The sequence below is a fragment of the Cnephaeus nilssonii genome, assembly GCF_951640355.1.
Source record: "Cnephaeus nilssonii genome assembly, chromosome: 16".
In the NCBI taxonomy this organism is placed as follows: Eukaryota; Metazoa; Chordata; class Mammalia; order Chiroptera; family Vespertilionidae; genus Cnephaeus; species Cnephaeus nilssonii.
In genome coordinates this window covers 36,416,890-36,434,668 of record NC_137087.1, presented here as the reverse complement: position 1 = coordinate 36,434,668, position 17,779 = coordinate 36,416,890, and the positions used below count along the sequence as shown (strand labels likewise).

Below are 17,779 nucleotides of genomic sequence, written 5' to 3'. Positions count from 1 at the left end.
TTCACGGAGCCGAAATCGGTTTGGCTCAGTGGATAGAGCGTCGGTCTGCGGGCTGAAAGGTCCTAGGTTTGATTCCGGTCAAGGGCATGTACATTGGTTGCGGGCACATCCCCGGTGGGGGGTGTGCAGGAGGCAGCTGGTCGATGCATCTCTCTCATCGATGTTTCTAGCTCTCTATCCCTCTCCCTTCCTCTCTGTGAAAAAATCAATAAAATATATTTTAAAAAAAAAGAAAGAGTTCATGGAAATAAATGCTTTACTCTTCCATGGGGGCAGGGGCTGTAAAGAACACTTCCGCCATCTCCCTATCTGCCTAAAAAGCAGGACATAATTTCCTAAAGTTGTTCCCCCGCCTCCTCTATCCAGAGAGGAGGGACCGCCTGAAACAACTCCAGGTCCTTCTCAGTCCAGACTCACTATCTTCTCAGTCCAGACTCACTACCAAACGAGCCTAGATAACAAACCTTACTAGCTAGCAGCTATCTTCCAGTAGTTTAGTCCCATATATTTACCTTCCTACAATGTGACACCCTAAAAACTCAGTTCTTTTCCTTTGTCTTGTCACTTCTCTGAAAATGTATTGTTCTTTTGTTAAGATGCTACACAAGCCCAAGATCTAACCACCTCTTTGAGTTACTCCTCACTGGATACTCCCATGTGTATGTAAGATGCACATGTTTATAAAGTTTTGTTTGTTTTTCTCTTCTTATTCTGTCTTTCTCAGTCTAAATTATGGGGCCCCAGTCAAGAACCCTAATATGGGTGGAGGAAAAGAATTTTCCTTACATCACCATAGTATGTTTGGTATCTATTTGTTGATCAAATGAATGAGTCATTTTACTTTATGTAAGTGCAGTGTTTTATTTGCTACAAATTTACTTAAAAAACTGTTATTTCTGTTACATAACATTCACAGAGACATGGTTTATGTCTCTCTTCCTCTCTTACACACACAGAGACATATATATTCTACTTCACTCTTTTTGGAATACAAGTAGTATTTTATCAGGCTTGAGTGATTGTTCAAAAGTTACATGTTTCTGAAAGCAGCAAGCAGAAAAGATAATTAGTACACCTAAACGTAAAATCAAATGAAATGTCCAAGTGGTCCATATTTCAGCACCTAAGAAGCATGTCCCACAGGGTTCTCAAAGTCAGCAGCCAGCCTCAGGGCCCGCTCATAGTACTCCAGGGCTTTATTCATTTCTCCTTTCAATTTGTAGGTGAACCCAAGGATGCTCAAGCTTTCTATGTCTACTGGGTTTCTTTGAAGTTTCCTTAAAACCACTCTCTCCAGAGAACTGATACTTCTGTCTCTCACAGATGATGGCTTTTCTATTTTTATTGCTTTTAAATAATAGATAATTGCATCAACTTCAGATTTCCTTTTAAATTCCTGAAATCGACCTTGCTGGAAATATATCTCTTGCATTTTTTCTTCTTCAGTTGATTTCATGCAGAACACTTTTTGATAAGTCTCTTCAGCTTTTCTGCTATTGCCTGCAAATGAATACATATCTGCTAGGTGTGTGTAAGCAACTTCAAATGTTGGCTTTTGTTCCACAGCAAATTCAAAATGAGATATGGCTAATTTTGTTATTCTGTCGATATTTTCTCTATCCCGTCCTCTAGGCTGCCAGCTTGTAGCTTTGTTTATTTTATGGACTTGTGCTCTATAGCAAAGCCCTATCTGGTGATGCACGAGGGCAGAGGAAGGTGTTGCCTGCAAAGCCATTTTTAAGAGCTGAAGAGCTTTACCTAAAGAGCCTTTTTTCCGGTAAAACATGGCCGCATATCGAAAGACATAGGCCTGCGAAGACATGTTGGCCAGTGCTTCTTCAACGTACTTTTCTCCCTCAGCTTGTTGTCCTATATTCTGAAGTTTCATGGCGAGGAGACACTTAATATATGCATCTCCTGGATTTAGCCTGATGGCCCGTTTTAGGGGCTGCACACAAAATGTCTTACGAGAGCGTGGTGTTTTGTTAAAGCCATCCAGACGATAGACAGCAATTGCATACCCAGTGCTGCATTCAGGGTTTTCAGGGTCCACTTCCAGAGCCTTCTCAAAGCAGGCTTTAGCCCGTTCGTAATTCTTTCCTCCACATTTCAGCAAGGCCCATCCTTCCTTACAGTCCATCTCAGGGCACTCCACTGTGTAGCAGGAGGGGCTGGCAAACGTTTTGCAAGTGCTCTCCACCTTGTCCAGGTAAATCTGGGCGTCCGCCAGCCTGTCCATGTGGTAATACAGCCAGGCATAGTTGCCCCAGGTAACCAGCTTTATCGCGTCTGACTGGCGGATGTGCCCTGCCTGCATTAAGTCTTCAGCTTCCTTCAAGCTCTCCAAGGCTTCCTGATTCTGGCCATTCAGGTGTTTCACATAGGCCAGTAGGTTGTGTATGCCCACATTGAAGTTGTTGTCTAGGAACTCAATCTGATCCAAGACCCTGTTTTCTAAATCATGCAGTTCAGTGTCTTCAATGTGCAGCTTCCATGTAAAGTGACATCGCAGTTGAACAAGTTTGTCCTCAATGAGATTGTCATTTAATTCATCACTGTAAAAAGAGACAGTAATTATATGTAGTGTTTTAGGAGCATTTGGAAATGAAGCCAGAACTCTGAGTAGTCAAATGTTACCCCCACGTGTTCCTGATTCATTATCATAGAGCACCTCCTAGGGCTCCATGATGGTGTCACTGGGACAGAGAGCAGGTTGACTTAAAAACCTTGGGAAAATGCTAATCACGTCATGGTTCCGCCATGAAGATTATGAGAAAGCAATCAAAGAGATTAGTTCTTCTCATGTCGAATAATTTCAGCACCACCCTCAATACTGCAAAGCCCATCTCTCCTGGCCTTTCTCAACATTGTAGTGCATCACTAATGCTGTCTGAAGAAATGTGGACAGAGGGTTCACAGAAGGGTAGATTCCATACTCATCTTTTCCATATCCCCTACATATAAACATAGCTTGGTTTTCTGTCTTCCCAGAAAGGGTCCTGAGCAAAATACGGTATGAGAACCAAATATGGTTTCATGAATACTTAAACTGGGGTGAAGAATTGTGGTACTACCCTGACATCTATGCTTGAGTGAACTTACTCAACCAATTCCTGAGAGATTGAAAAATTGGTGGGACCATCTCTTAATGATGAACTTACTGCACATGCACAGGTCAGAAGTAGGGGGATGAGTGAACAGATGTGCCTATGCAAGGAAGTAGTAAGTTCCACTTTTGGAATTCAGTGAGCCTGCTGTCAGGTAACCTTGCAGCATAGTTATTATCAGGGACTCAAAATCTCAACAATTACAGTGAGATTAGCTACCCAGGGGAAAGAAAGAATAATAATGAGTCAGTGGGACAAGAAGTTTTCTTTCCATTCATTCCTTCTCTGAAGTAGGCTGATATTCTATTTTCCTTCCAAGAACACGAGAGGAGAGAAATAAATCTAATACTTGAAAAGGTCATCCTCACATCCTATGTAGTTATATTACATCTGTGTCTTCAACCAATTACCTTATATTCCATACTCAACGTATCTTCCACCCATTAGTCCCAAGGAAAGATCCCAGAGGGAACCCTTATGAATTTTTTTTATCTCAATGGATAGCAATTTTTATATAAATATTACCATCCTGACTCACAATATATAACTGTAATCTAATCACAAACAGACTATGTAACATTCGCTTTTTAAAACAACGGAAGAGAGAAAAGCCATAAATCCAGGTGAGCAGAGGATTCTCAGGCATACTACTGCCTTTGCAAATACAGCTGGCAGCTCAGTATGACTATCTCATTTCTCCCTAAGTCTTGACTTCAAAACTCCCCATACTGCCAAGCCACCTTCCCCAGGCCTCAGAGGTGATGTCCTGATCGGAGTTTGTTCTTTCTTAAAGTCATACCTGAGTGGTTGACCACTCAAGTGAGGACATTCAGTGACCTTCCTTTTCGCCACCTACCTGTGGCCAAGAAATATCTCCCAGTGAAGCATGTGTGTGCCTGTGTGGATTTGGCAGCAGTCCCGATTCTGTGGGACTCTGGCTCAGCTGATCAGTTGATTCTATGCGGCACAGTGTGTCTCTGGCATAAACAGACCCATGAACCACACAGGACAGAGTAGCATTAAGAAGAGAGAAAACAGCCAACAAGTGTGTAAATGTGTGTCTGTGTGTGTTTACAAATAGAAAAGAGCAATGGAAACTAGAGAGGGAAAAATAATTCCTAATAGACAAGGTTCCTACCTGAAGCAATGAAACTTAAGCACTAAACTATGAGTTCAATAACAGGATTCAAGGACCAGCTCTGTGTTTGGCTAAAAAACTGGATGAATTTGATTTAATTGAAACTCTATTAGTTGCCTTATCATTTAAGTAGATAGGTTGACCTTGGGCAATAGTTTGCAATCCCGGTTGCAAACTAGAAAATTCCGTGTGCATCTTTAAATATATACAGAGTGTCTCCAAAAAATGTATACACAATGCCAATGGTTTAAACCTGAAAAGAAAGAAACATCAATTGAGCTATAAGAAAAAAAAGAAAAAAAGAAGTGTGTATACATTTTTTTGGGGACACCCTCTATATGCCTGAGCTATCTTCGTCGGGGGGTGGGGGGGGGAGTGGCCAATCTCTGTCAGGGCTGGTGATTGCTCTAGAAGAGTGATTCTCGACAGGAGGTGTTTTTTGCCCCCCAGAGACCCTTTAGCAATGTCTGGAGGCATTTTTGATGGTCACAAGTGGAGATGGGGATGCTAAGGAATTCTAGTGGGCAGAGGCCAGGCCTGCTGCTGAACATCCGACAATGCACAGGACAGCCCCCACTACCAAGAATTATCTGGCCCCAAATGGCAATAGTGCCAAGACCGAGACACACTCATTTGTTCTGAAAGAACTTTCTGCAGTGATGGAAATGTTCTAAACCTGTGCTGTCCAATGTGGTAGCCACCAGCCCAGGTTACTACTGAGTACCTGTAATGAAACTGTGGATCTGAAGAATTCATTTCTAGATTTCATTTTCATTAATTTAAATACCTATGTAGTGGCTCTAGGAATGAACAGCATAGCTTTAGATAAAGGCCTGCACTGTGAGGTGCTTGGCTTGCTCCACCCACCTTGATGGAAACAGCAGATGATTTAGGAGATGTCAATTTCTTGAAAGTGCAGCTTTTACATCCTATGCAGTTCATTAAGCAACTGCCCACATTTCCTGGGCACTGTGATCTTTGGCTGTATATGGGGAAATACACATATGTATCCCTGCTCAACCGGAGACTAGTAATGCTATTCTCTCTGCCATTTCTTCCAATAAAAACCACTTAAAAGATCTGTGTTCTTGTGTCTCAAGACTTCATATTACTCCAGGTAGAACTTGCTTAGAAGTAACAGATGATGGCAGTAGAGAGAACAGGTAGCCCGTTTATTAAAAAGCATGATCTGCAATAGACTGGCGTATTTCAGGGCGGGGGTTGGTGGGGAGATTAACCAATGAACTTATATGCATATATGCATAGCCCAAGCACAGACAATGGTACGGGGAAGGCCTGGGAAGGGGACTGGAGCAGAGTAGAGGGGGCGAGGGTGTGTGTGTGTGTGTGTGTGTGTGTGTGTGTGTGTGGAATGGGACATCTGTAATACTTTCAACAATAAAGATAGATTTTAAGAAAAAACATGATCTGTTGTCCACAGTATTCCCTATGGCTTCTTGAACCTCCCTCCTTCAGCTTTTTCATAAACATTTTGAAGTTTCTTGACAGAGATAACTTTAGCATACCAGTTTTCAGGACTCAGCTCCATGGCCCAGTTCTTAGGGTTGGGCAATAGTTCATTGGAATGCCAACAACCTGGGTTGCTGGGCTTCTCTTCCAGAACTTTTTTGAAACACATCTTAACCCTTTCATTGTACTTTCCTCCATATTATTATTCTGCCAGTGCTTTCTCACAAGCAATCTCTACATGCTGGATTCTCAGACTTGCAAACTTATTGCAGTACTTTCTGCCTTGGCTATGTAAGTTTGTGCTTCTGAGGTCATATCAAGTGATTTAAGAAAAGCAAAATCCAACACCCACTCATGATAGAAACTCTCAGGAAACTAGGATCAGAGGGGAACTTCCTCAGCTTGATAAAGAACACCTACAAAAAGCCTATAGCTAGCATCAGATTTAGTCACAATTATACTTTTTAAAAAATATATTTCTTTACTGATTTCAGAGAGGAAGGGAGGAGAGAGAGAGAGAAACATCAATGACAAGAGAAAATCATTGATCGGCTGCCTCCATTGACTATCGTTTATACCAGCAATGAACAATTAGTATTTGAAATTCAAAACAAAAACCACTTATAGTAGCATCAATCCCCCCTCCCCCCAAAAAAAACACAAGAATCACTTAGGGATAAATCTAATAACATATGTAAAAGATTTATATGAGAAAAAGTACAGCACTCTGATGGAAGAAATCAAAGAAGGGCTATTTCCATATTAATCGAATGGAAGAGTCAGTATGGTTAAGATGCCAGTTTTCCCCAAAATGATTTACATTATTTTAAAAATCCCAATCAAAATCTCAGCAAATTATTGTGTGGATATCAAGAAACTGATTCTAAAGTTTTTACAGAAAGGTAAAAGACCCAGAATAGCCAAGACAATGTTAAAGAAGAACGAAGTCGGAGATCTGACACTACCCCACTTCAAGACTTACTATTGAGCTACAATAATCAAGACAGTGTGATACTGGCCAAAGAAGAAACAAATGGATCGAGAGAACAGAATAGAGAGACCAGAAATAGGCCCACACAAATATAGACAACTGATTTTTTGACAAAGGGACAAAAATAATTCAATGAAGAAAGGATAATCTTTTGTGCTGGAACAACTAAATACCTATCTACAAAAACAAAACAAGAATCCAGACACAGCCCTTATACTCTTCACAAAAATTAACTCAAAATGGATCATAGACCTACATAGAAACGCAAAGGAGATATCATAGGATAGAATCAAAGTGACCTTGGGTTTAGCTATAAGATTTTAGATACAATACCCAAAAGCACCATTGATGAAAGCTGGTGATAAGTTGGACTTCATTATTGATAAGTTAGATTCTACTTAAAGTAAAACTTCTGCTTTGTGAAAGACACTGTTAAGAGAATAAAAACACAAGCCACAGGGTGGGAGAAAATATATGCACAACAAATATCTGATAAAGGACTTGTATCCGGAATACACAAATAATTGTTTAAACTAAACAAGAAAACAAAATAAAAACAATTTAAAAATGGGCACAAGATCCTAATTGACACTGCACCAAAAAAGATATACAAATGGCAAATAAACATACGAAAAGGTGCATGTCCTTTACATGTTCTTGGGGTGTTGCAAATTAAAACAGCAGTGAGATATCAGTGCACACCTATTAGAATAGCTAAAATCCCTAACACTGACACCACCAAGTACCAATGAGGATGTGGAGCAACAGGAGCTCTTGATTCATGCAGGTGGGAATACAGAATTGTCCAGCCACTTTGGAAGACAGTGTGGCAGTTTGTTACAAAACTAAACAAACATCCCCTTATCAATCCAGCAACCGTGTCCCCAGGTATTTACCCAAATGGGGTGAAAACAGGTTCACACAAAACAGGCACAAGAATGTTTGGAGTGGCTTTATTTTGTACAATACAAAAAAAAACAAAAAACAAAAAACAAAAAAAAAAACCAACCACCAAAATAATGAACCCCAGTGTGAACAATGGATTTTAGTAATAGTGTATTAATACTGGTTCATCAGTAGGAACTACAAAACCAGAATGCAAGCCGAAACCGGTTTGGCTCAGTGGATAGAGCGTTGGTCTGCGGACTCAAGGGTCCCAGGTTCGATCCCGGTCAAGGGCATGTACATTGGTTGTGGGCACATCCCCAGTGGGGGGCGTGCAGGAGGCAGCTGGTCGATGTATCTCTCTCATCGATGTTTCTGGCTCTCTATCCCTCTCCCTTTCTCTCTGTGAAAAATCAATAAAATATTTAAAAAAAAAAAAAAAAAAAAAAACCAGAATGCAAGATGTTTATCTTAGGGGGAACTGTACAGTGGGTGAGGGTGTAGAGCAGGTTGTATATTAGAACTGTACTTTCTGTGCATTTTTTATAAGCCTAAAAGTGCTCTAAAGATAGTTTATTACGTGGGAAAAAAAATGACTGTTGCAATAAAGTTGGGTGACTACTGCAACAGGGGACGGGCAATAGGAGGATGGCTCTGATCATAAGGTCTGCAAATGTCTCAAGGATTAGTCAGAAAAGGGCTTTTGTTTTCTGTGGAGTAAACAAGGCTAGAAAGAGCTGGGTGTGGGCAAGGAGGGTCATGGAGGCTCATGGTTGGCCAGATCCAACAGCTGAGCAGGAAATATTTTCTCTTGACCTCAGTGAGATTTTGAGAGGGACTGTTTGGCATTCCAGTGCGTGTTTCATCTGAGGGGTGAGCCAGATTTCGAGGTGGGGGGTGGGGTGGGGGTGGGGGGAGGGGGGGTGCCAGGGGATGTTTACATGGGCAATTTGTCTTCTGCTTTCAGGCTGAGGGGTGGGCAGGGAGCTCATCCTGTGTCTGCTTTTTCAAATAGGCTTCAGGATACAGAGCCTAGTTGCATTGCTGACCAGTGATTCTTTTCTTTTCTTTTTTTAAAAATATATTTTTATTGATTTCAGAGAGGAAGAGAGAGGTAGAGAGAGATAGAAACATCAATGATGAGAGAGAATCATTGATCGGCTGCCTCTTGCACACCCCCTACTGGGGATCGAGCCCACAACCCAGGCATGTGCCCTTGGCCGGAATCGAACCTGGGACCTTTCAGGCTGACGCTCTATCCATTGAGCCAAACCAGCTAGGGCCTGACCAGTGATTCTTGCTGAAGGCTGCAAGTTGGGAGAGGACGCATGATAGGGAGCGTCATGTGTCCTCCTAAACAAGCATCTCCTCCCACTCCTGACAGATTGAACTCTTGACCCCTCTCCAGGCTCTCTCAATGTTGTTGACTTGCTCTTTTCAACTTTTCCCAATAGTTGAGGTCTGGGAGGATGGATTGATAGCCCGACTCCATGGCCCTCACCTTTGTCCTAGTATGCACACCTTCGTAAGGTGCATAGTCTGATTGTAAATGCAAGTGACCCCAGATAACAGTCCCTCTTTTGTAGGCTCACCAGATACATGATCAGGATGGAGAGGTGAGGAGTGATGTAAACCCGTTTTGAATTTTTTTTTTTTTAAATTCAGGACTTTGACTCATTTGTAAATACAATGCCTCTTTCTGGTTAAGTTGCATAAAATGTTTTCCTGTGAAAACACTTTCGTCCCTCTTGCAAACAGCCCGTCAGAGTTGAAAGGTCTGGGTGAAAGAGAGTGGGGGATAATTGAAAAAAAGTTATGATTGTTGAATGAGGCCCTTTGATTTGTAACAATGAAGAAAAATAAAAATTCAGCATTTAGGGAGGGACAGGGGTAGGGAGGGGCATTAATGATCTTTGTTTTTCAGAATTATTCCTGGAAGCTTTCCTTCCTTTCCAAAGGAAATCTGACCTTTCCAACTTACTGGTATGCTAGTGCTTGAATTCAGACTGCTGAGCCGATGAACATGGAGGACAGCAATGGGGTGGCCGGCTGGGGGCCGGCTCCTGAACAGCCCACCCAGAAAACCTTAGATGTCATCTTTACTCATGGGGCAAATGAACTGGTATCAGGGATGAGCAAATGTTTGGAACTGTCAGGCCGTCCCTCTAAAACCAAGGACTCGAGCCCTAACCGGTTTGGCTCAGTGGATAGAGCATTGGCCTGCGGACTGAAGGGTCCCGGGTTCGAATCCGGTCAGGGGCATGTATCTTGGTTGCGGGCACATTCTCAGTTGCAAGTGTGTAGAAGGCAGCTGATCGATGTTTCTCTCTCATTGATGTCTCTAACTCTCTATCCCTCTCCCTCTCCAGTCCTCTCTGTGAGAAATCAATAAAATATATTTTAAATAAATAAATAAAATAAAACCAAGGGCTCGACTGATTTTTTTAGACTAGACTGAAACCCCAGGACGGGCAGCCCTACAGTGGAAGGCCACACCTGGGGAGCCTAGTAACCTGGACTGCCTGAGGCATGTCCTGCCTGGGATAACTAAACAACTGTAGATTCTGTTTCCAGGGGCACCACGTGTGTCTTCTGAGATTGTACTTCTTAGGTGTGTATCTGATGATCATGGAAGGCAGCCAACGTTAGTGTATTGGTCAGGGTTGTGCTGTGCCACCAGGTAAAAGGGATAGAAAAGAAACTCAAGAAGGAAGTGACCTGACAAAAAAACAGACGTTATTAATGAGTAGGATGACTAAATTCAGGATCCCTAAAGGGCATCCTGAGGCCAATACTGTAAGGTCTCCCCCGTCATGTGGGATCCTACTGAGAACACTTGGAGGGCAAAGACACCTTGGCTAAGGACCAAGGGGATGGACTATGCAGATAAGCATTAAGCCAGAGACCATGACCTTAGAAAGACCTGCTTGCAAGGTTGGCCCTTAGCTGGCATCTGGAAACTTTGATTTTTTGAGTGTTCTCACCATTCCCTAACCGAGAAGCATGGTTATTGTTTGTGCAAATGATGTGGTTAACGCTGACATCTGCTTTGCTTCTGGGAGTCTGGGTTTTGTTAGTGCTAAGTAGAGGGTCCTTATGTAACTAGTCTCCAATGAAACCATTAGCCATGGAGTCTTTAACGAGCTCACAAGAGTTGTCATAATTTGATGTTGGAGCAATCAAGCAGGTGCTGTATGATCCTACTGGGAGAGACTCCGGGAAACGTGTGCCTCATTTTCATAATTCTTAGACCCATGCACCTTTTCCCTGTGCTGATTTTGCTCTGTATCTTTTTGTTGTCATAAATCTTAGCCGTGAATATGACTGTGTTGAGGTCTATGAATCCTTCTAGTGAAAACCGCCAGACCCATGAACTGTCTTGGGGATTTCTGTTGCTGACTTCTCAGACTTCTTGTTGGAAAAACAATGCTGCAGTGATTAGGAAATGCTATCTCCATCTGGTGGAGCAAAGGAAAGACAGGCAAAGACTGGCCAAGTGTGGATCTCTCTCTAACCTACCCAGTTTCTTGTGAGGATTCCCCCTGTAAGACTCTCCTTTCACAAATGGCATGCTCTTAGGTTCCCAAACCATGGGAACACGGGCTAGGGACACAGCATCAATACTTAGGCATACCTGGGATAAGAGTCTATCTCCTGGTAGATCCCAGTTGCAGGTAAGTTTCCACATAATTTAGCAGGGGGAAAGGAGCAGGGACATCAAAGTTCTTTTGTTTAGTATCTCAAATTGGAGTCAGTGTTTCTCCATAACCATGGTGAGTGTGTGTGTGCCTGTGTGTGTGTGTATGGTGGGGGGGGGGGGGGGGGGGGAGAAGACTGTGAACTGGTATTTAGCAGGGAAGCAATTGCCAAGGTATTCGTGTGTGCACAGCATGGTCCCGGGCCTGGTCCAGGGACCCCCTTCTCTCTCCCCCCTTCCCCTAAGTGCGACGGGGAAGCCTAGGATGGGCCGGCTATGGGGTGAGAGTTCCATGGAGGAGCTAAAATGGACATGTTGAGAATAGGGTGTCACAGCTGTAGTAAGTACCCACCATCCCTAACAAGAGAAACGGAGAAATAATATTACTCGTAGTCACACATGCAAACCACACAGTTCTGTCCTGAGTAGAAATTTTGACATTTATTGTAGCATTACTAGCAACAATACATATTTACTATAGTTATCGCTATCAAAAATACATACATACACATGGCTGAGGTCACGTGCAACATGGAAGGAATATTGCAGGGTTAGTCAAACGCTAGTCTTCTAGGGGGCCCAGAAAGTTAAACAGTAATGGGGTGAGGAGGTGAGATTCTGTTGCTAGGCAGTCTACCAGCTAGGACCCTTGGCAAGAAGGGCAGAAATAGGGGATTTCTGGTGAACTGAGTGCAAACTGAGATAATCACATCTCCCAGGGCTGAAGCACTGTTCCTGGGAGTCATCCGTTACCAGGCAACTGGGTGTGGCTGGTATGGAACAAGGGAGACAGACATGAGAAAACAACTCTCTAACAATATACCTGAAAGCCATGAACAAGACCACCTCGCTCATCAAAGCTCAGATTAGGGAACTCCTGCCTTCCGACCCTTCTCCCCCTCACAACCACCATTCCTGGCTTCCTCCTCTCTGTTCTGTTCACTCCTCTGTGTCAGCTAAGGGGTCCGAGAGCTTGCTGAGCGTGGAGCTGCCTGCGCCCTGGCCCGCTTCTCCTCTGCCTTCTGCAGGCTCCTCTGCTGGCAGGAAAAAGCTGCTTATGCCCGAAGGGCTGTTCCTCAGGAGGCGGCCCAGTTCCTTCTCAAAACATTCCGCTGCTCGAGGCAGATCTCCATTCAGCTTGTGAGTTAATCCTTGGAGATGCCAAGAATTCCGAGGAAGCTGCCTTTCAGCTCCGTTCGCAGTAGATTTTGTGCTTAAATGATGCCGGACAGGAGTGTCTTCCGATTTCCCATTTTGCTCCTGAAAGTTGGAATGGCCCCGATGCAGTGGTTTTCTCTCCGCCTTATTGAAAGCTGTCTGATAACATTCTTCTGAGTCCAGCTCAGTGAGATCAGAGTAGACATACAGAGGATCCAGTCCCTTCTCAATAGCTTTATTCGCATAGTCCATAGCAGATTTCCGTAGTTCTTCCATCTTCTCTCTATTCCCACCAGCTTCAGGGTCCTCTGTGCTCTGAATTTGTTTCTCTTTTGCCCGATAGCAGCATGTGATCTGGCGATAGATGTTGGCATTGTTGGGCAAGGATTCCAACGCCTTTTGAAGCAGTTCAATTGCTTTGTCTAGATCACCTTTTCTTTGGTAAAATTTGGCTGCATTGCGGAGGACATCTGTTTGGCCAGGTGCTCTCTCCAGGGCCTCTTCTATCAGTGGCTCCCCTTCAGCTTCTTGATTTTTTTTTTGCAATTTCAGGCCCAAGAGAACTTTGACATACTGATTGTCGGGGTTGAGCTCAATGGCCTGCTTCAGAGCACTGACACAGCACTGCTTCGGTGGTTTATCATCCAGACGGTACATCGCGATTGCCAGCCCAGTGGAGAATTCTGGGTTGTTGGGTTTCTCTTCCAGAGCCTTCTCAAAATACGCCTTCACCCTTTCATTTCGCTTTGCTCCGCACTGTAGCAGGGTCCACCCTTCCTCAGAGTCAAGCTCAGGACACTCAATACTGTAAGGATTTGAAAACTTCTCACACACTTGTTTCACCTTGTCTACGTAGACTTGAGCTTCGGAGAGTCTGTCCATATGATAGTAGACCCAGGCGTAGTTGCCCCAGGTGACCAGGCTTCGGATTTCTGCTTGGTCAGGGTGCTGCTGCTGGATTAACTCTTCAGCTTGCCGCAAGCATTCCAGCGCCTCCTCGTTCTGACCACCTAGGTGTTTTATGTAGGCCAAGAAGTTGTACATTGTAGCTTTGAACTCCATGTTTAAAAATTCAATCTGGTTACACACTCTGTCTTCTAGATCATAGAAGACACTTTCTTCCTTGAATAATTTCCACGTGAAATGGCATTTCAGCTGTGGAAGGATTTTCTCCAGAGAGTTCTTGTTGACCTCACTGTGGAGAAAATAAACATGGTCACTCTGAGGTGTACCTGCCAAGCATCGTGCCGTGTGAGGCAATCACAGGTTAACTGTGTGTGTCATCTTGACTGGGGCCATGGATGCCCAGACTTTTGGTTAAACATCAGTTCTGGGCATATCTGTGTTCCCAGAAGAGCCTAGAATTTGCATCAGTGGACTGAGTACAGTAAATTGCCCTCCACAATATACAATCTATTGTGGGCCTGGGGGGTGGGGCAGAGGAAGGGTGAATTTTCTCTCTCTGGTTGAGCTGGAACATCCCCTCAGGCTGGGACTTATCCCACTGGCTTTTCTGTGTCTGCAGCTTGCAGACAGTGAGTCACGGCCTGTCTCAGCCTCCATAATCATGTGAACCAATTCCTCCTAATAAATCTCTCTCTCTCTCTAGCTTATTTACATATATATGTACAGGGTGGGGCAAAAGTAGGTTTATAGTTGTTCCTATGGAAAATAATACAATAACTGGTAAATAATAATATAAGAATAAACCATGTTTCGCATACTCACTGTCAACCTACTTTTGCCCCACTCTGTATACACACATATGTATACATACATATGTATGTATGTATACCAGCATAGGTGAGAATCTTTATTTAAAAAAAAAAATAAGAGCCGTACTTTAAAAGGCAGGTAAAAAAAAACGAATGTTTACAAATTAGGTAGAATACAAAAGAGGGTTAAAATTCTCAAAGAGGAAAAGCAAAACATCCAATTGTATAAAGCCTCTTCCCTTGTAAGAAATGGGCATCAAGATGAAGCTCTAGTTTGGTTTCTCAGCTGAAAGTGTACAAAATAACTTAGAAATAACTTGAGGTCAAACGCTGCAAGCCCATTACTTGTATCTGCCTGCTTTTGATCTACGGAAAGCTGATGACCACAGTGCAAGGCAGAGCTGATGGTACAACAGCTGAGAGTTCTCCGTCCGCCATTCACCTTCAAGTGCAAGCCGTAGAAAGACAAGCCTTCAGTGAAGTCTGGGTTCTGCCTGACTGAACGTCCGCTATTGCAGTGCTCAAAATACGTTACTTCTTGGCCAGCAAAACACGGAAGAGCCTGGAACAACCTTTAGCAAATACTTGCTTCCTCTTCCCAGCTTTTGTGGGTTGGGCTTGACATCAACCTGCCGCATATCTGTGTGTCTCTTATGGGTTCTGTTTTTCTGGAGAACTCTGACTCTACACACCCCTAAGTATTCCCAGACAGAAGAGCAGGTACTTTCCTCTTGCTTCCTGGACTCACCTTTCTGTAGCTATGGTCTGTGTAAAAATCCACAAAGCATATCCCTTCCACTACGTGAATAGATATGCAGGAGGTGGGGTAAGGTGGATGAGACGAGAAACCTATGGTGAGAGGAACTGGGATCTCTCTTGTGCTGCTCAGTCACTAAGTCAGGGCTCAGTCCTCACACTCTGAGGAGTGAGTTATTTAGCTATCCAATGACCTTCTGCAGGGCTACCTTTTGTGAACTTTGTGAGCTTTGGGGAATACTAAGAAAATAAAGGTTATATCTTGGCTGTCTCTGCCCCTAGGAGCTCACAGTCAGGTTAGATGGAGCCATGAAAACCCAGGGAATGTTTGCCACCATTCTGTGGGATTTAGTCTTTTCCCTTCTTCTTCTCCACCACTTCCCGCCAGTCACACGGGACCCATGACAGCTGGGTTTCAGCCTGATTGAAGCAGTCTCCCCAACAGCCCAGATCCCAGAGAGAATGAACTTAAGTACATGAAATACTCTGCTTTTTTCACCTTCAAATTTTCATTATATATTTGTTATTTGTTTATTGGCATGTTTACATGTTCCTATGTAATTCTCATTTAGGATACCATTAACATATTTAACTGAGTAGATACAAATAAAACATTTGAAGATAATTCTAATTTAATTAAAATACTATTGCCTTTCTAAAAACCAATGCTCCATCGGCCAAGCTTTCCTCACTTACTAATTTCTATCATATGTGTTTGAAAGTTGCTCTAAATACTCTTTATATGTATACGTATACAATTCGGTAAGTTACTGAGCAATAATTAAATCAGACATTGGAAGGGAGGACGAGCAAGCAGGTGGAACGATGGCTGCAGTAACTTGACAAAAAGAATGTCTCCATTCAGGTGAAATATGGGGAGGTGAATGCCCTTCCTCCCTGGAGACTAAGTATCTAGTAGAAAACATTGGGGAGGGGGAGGCCCTCTGGTCCAGGAAGAGATTTCTCATGGCCTCCAACGGCAGCCTTGAGGTTGTGCTGACCAAAGCAGATAAAAGCAGCACTGCAACTCCTTTCCTGTCTAAGGGCTCCTTTAGGGATGAGAAACTGATGATTGGAAATCACGTCCAAAAAGTGACTGGGAAACACCCAGAATCAACCCATTTACAGTCACAGTCTTTTCTCCTTCTCCTGGTCCCCTATCTGGATGGTGACAGACAGCCTGTTGGAGCTGCCCACAGACCCCAGCAAGGACGCCTCATCTCCTTCCAGGGCCTGGTGAAAGCCATTACTAGACTAGACTCTTGAAATTTCCCGAAAGAGGCCCCGTTTAAATGGTAAGAGTGTTTCCAGAGAAACCTCCGAGGCAGCTTGTACAGGGACTGATGCTGTGAAGGGACAGGAAGAAGTCATGGCCAGTTATTTGGTCAGAACAGGCACAACCCAAGGAGCCCATCTCTTCAAAAAGTGAGCCAAGGAACTCTCCATAGCAGGGCGTCTCACACCTTCACCTGCTCATGGGCCACATCACCTGAGGACCTGGCTGAAATGCACTTCTGAGTTCAGCAGGTCCGGGATGCTGCCTTTATAACCACCTCTCGGGGGGTGTTGGATTCAGACCGCACGGTGAGTAGCAAGGGCCCAATCACTTTTTGGAAGTGATTTCCAATCACCGGTTTCTCATCCCTAAAAGAGCCCTTAAAACAGGCAAGCCTTGCTTTATGGCAACACCCTTCCCACACCCACTTTGGGCTTCCTCCACTCCCGTTTGCGCACATACTCGGCAGGGAGCTTTGAGTGTGTCTGGGAGGTACCTGTGGTCCTCTTGAAATATGTATTCTGTCCCTCCTCTCCCTCCCCAGGCTTTAAGTCTGCTTGGGAATTCAGAATGCAGGGCCCCGTAATTTGCATCCTAAGAGAGCGCTCTGCTTTATTATACCCGCCAGCTGCAACACAGCTTGAAACGGCAACACTCTCTCCCTGCCCACAGGGGAGGTCTGGCAGGTCGCTAAGAAGACACATTCCTCAATTCTGAGAGAGCCAATTGGAGGGTAGAAGCGACCTCATTCTAGATTGCAGTTTTGCTGTGCTTAATTAGTCATTAGCACATTTGCTGAGAAGCAAGCATACTTTAAAAGTCACCACCACCACCACCACCACCACCACCACCACCACCACCACCACCACGGAGCTCACAAACCTCACAAACCGCTGGTTTATTTAGTCTGACAAAATCTAAGACACGAAAGAGGAACCAGGACCTCCGTTGCCCCTCCCCATTGCCCAGATTTTGCCTGGAAGGAGCGGAGCAGGTTGTCCCTCGGGGCTCCCTCAAGAAACTCCAGTCCTCGCCCTGCTGCCAGCCGCCAGCGCTCCTGCGAGCACCTCCTTCCGTGTCCTCAGACTGCCTGACTCAGTCAACGGAGCCACAGAAATAAAAAGGCATGAACTAACTGGTCAGAGAGGTTCACGATCAAGTGAAGAGCAACGCATCTTTCATCTGTAAGCACACACCGAAGCAGGAGGGTTCTGGGAGCTGCACGCCAGAACAGGATTTGTGAGAAATGCTCCGCTGGCGAGCAGAGAAGCCAGGCATCCTCACCTCATGATGGCGATGTCCCTGGGATTCCGAGATGCGGGGGTCCAGGCTGAAGTGACGTTCCGCTTGTGGATCGCAAGCAAGTGCTGATGAGGTTTGCAAGCCCTGGCGCTGGCGCTGCGGTCTGTGCTTTTATGGAGAGGAAATGGAAACTGAAACTGAGGCGATGCCGTCAGGATTCCTGGTGAGGAGAAATGAAACTAAGGTCTGAGCGCGGAGCTCACTCTGGCCCACCCGGGAATATTGTTCGACCCAGGGTCTGAAACTGTGTTTGAGCGACTGGAAAAGGCACTAGAGATGGCTTG

The 17,779-nt window shown here is 44.3% G+C and overlaps 2 protein-coding genes across 2 annotated transcripts; both read right to left on the bottom strand.

The window, feature by feature from the left end:
* Positions 1 to 1,045: 1,045 nt before the first annotated feature.
* LOC307112606 (interferon-induced protein with tetratricopeptide repeats 1-like) lies at positions 1,046 to 17,592 on the bottom strand. Its single transcript, XM_079793380.1, has 2 exons — positions 17,478 to 17,592; positions 1,046 to 2,555 (listed from the first exon to the last, which is right to left on the bottom strand). The coding sequence occupies exons 1-2, from the start codon at positions 17,480 to 17,482 to the stop codon at positions 1,124 to 1,126; spliced, it is 1,437 nt and encodes a 478-aa protein (XP_079649506.1). The 5' UTR covers positions 17,483 to 17,592; the 3' UTR covers positions 1,046 to 1,123.
* Positions 11,631 to 17,602, bottom strand: IFIT3 (interferon induced protein with tetratricopeptide repeats 3). Its single transcript, XM_079793382.1, has 2 exons — positions 17,478 to 17,602; positions 11,631 to 13,641 (listed from the first exon to the last, which is right to left on the bottom strand). The coding sequence occupies exons 1-2, from the start codon at positions 17,480 to 17,482 to the stop codon at positions 12,228 to 12,230; spliced, it is 1,419 nt and encodes a 472-aa protein (XP_079649508.1). The 5' UTR covers positions 17,483 to 17,602; the 3' UTR covers positions 11,631 to 12,227.
* Positions 17,603 to 17,779: the final 177 nt, after the last annotated feature.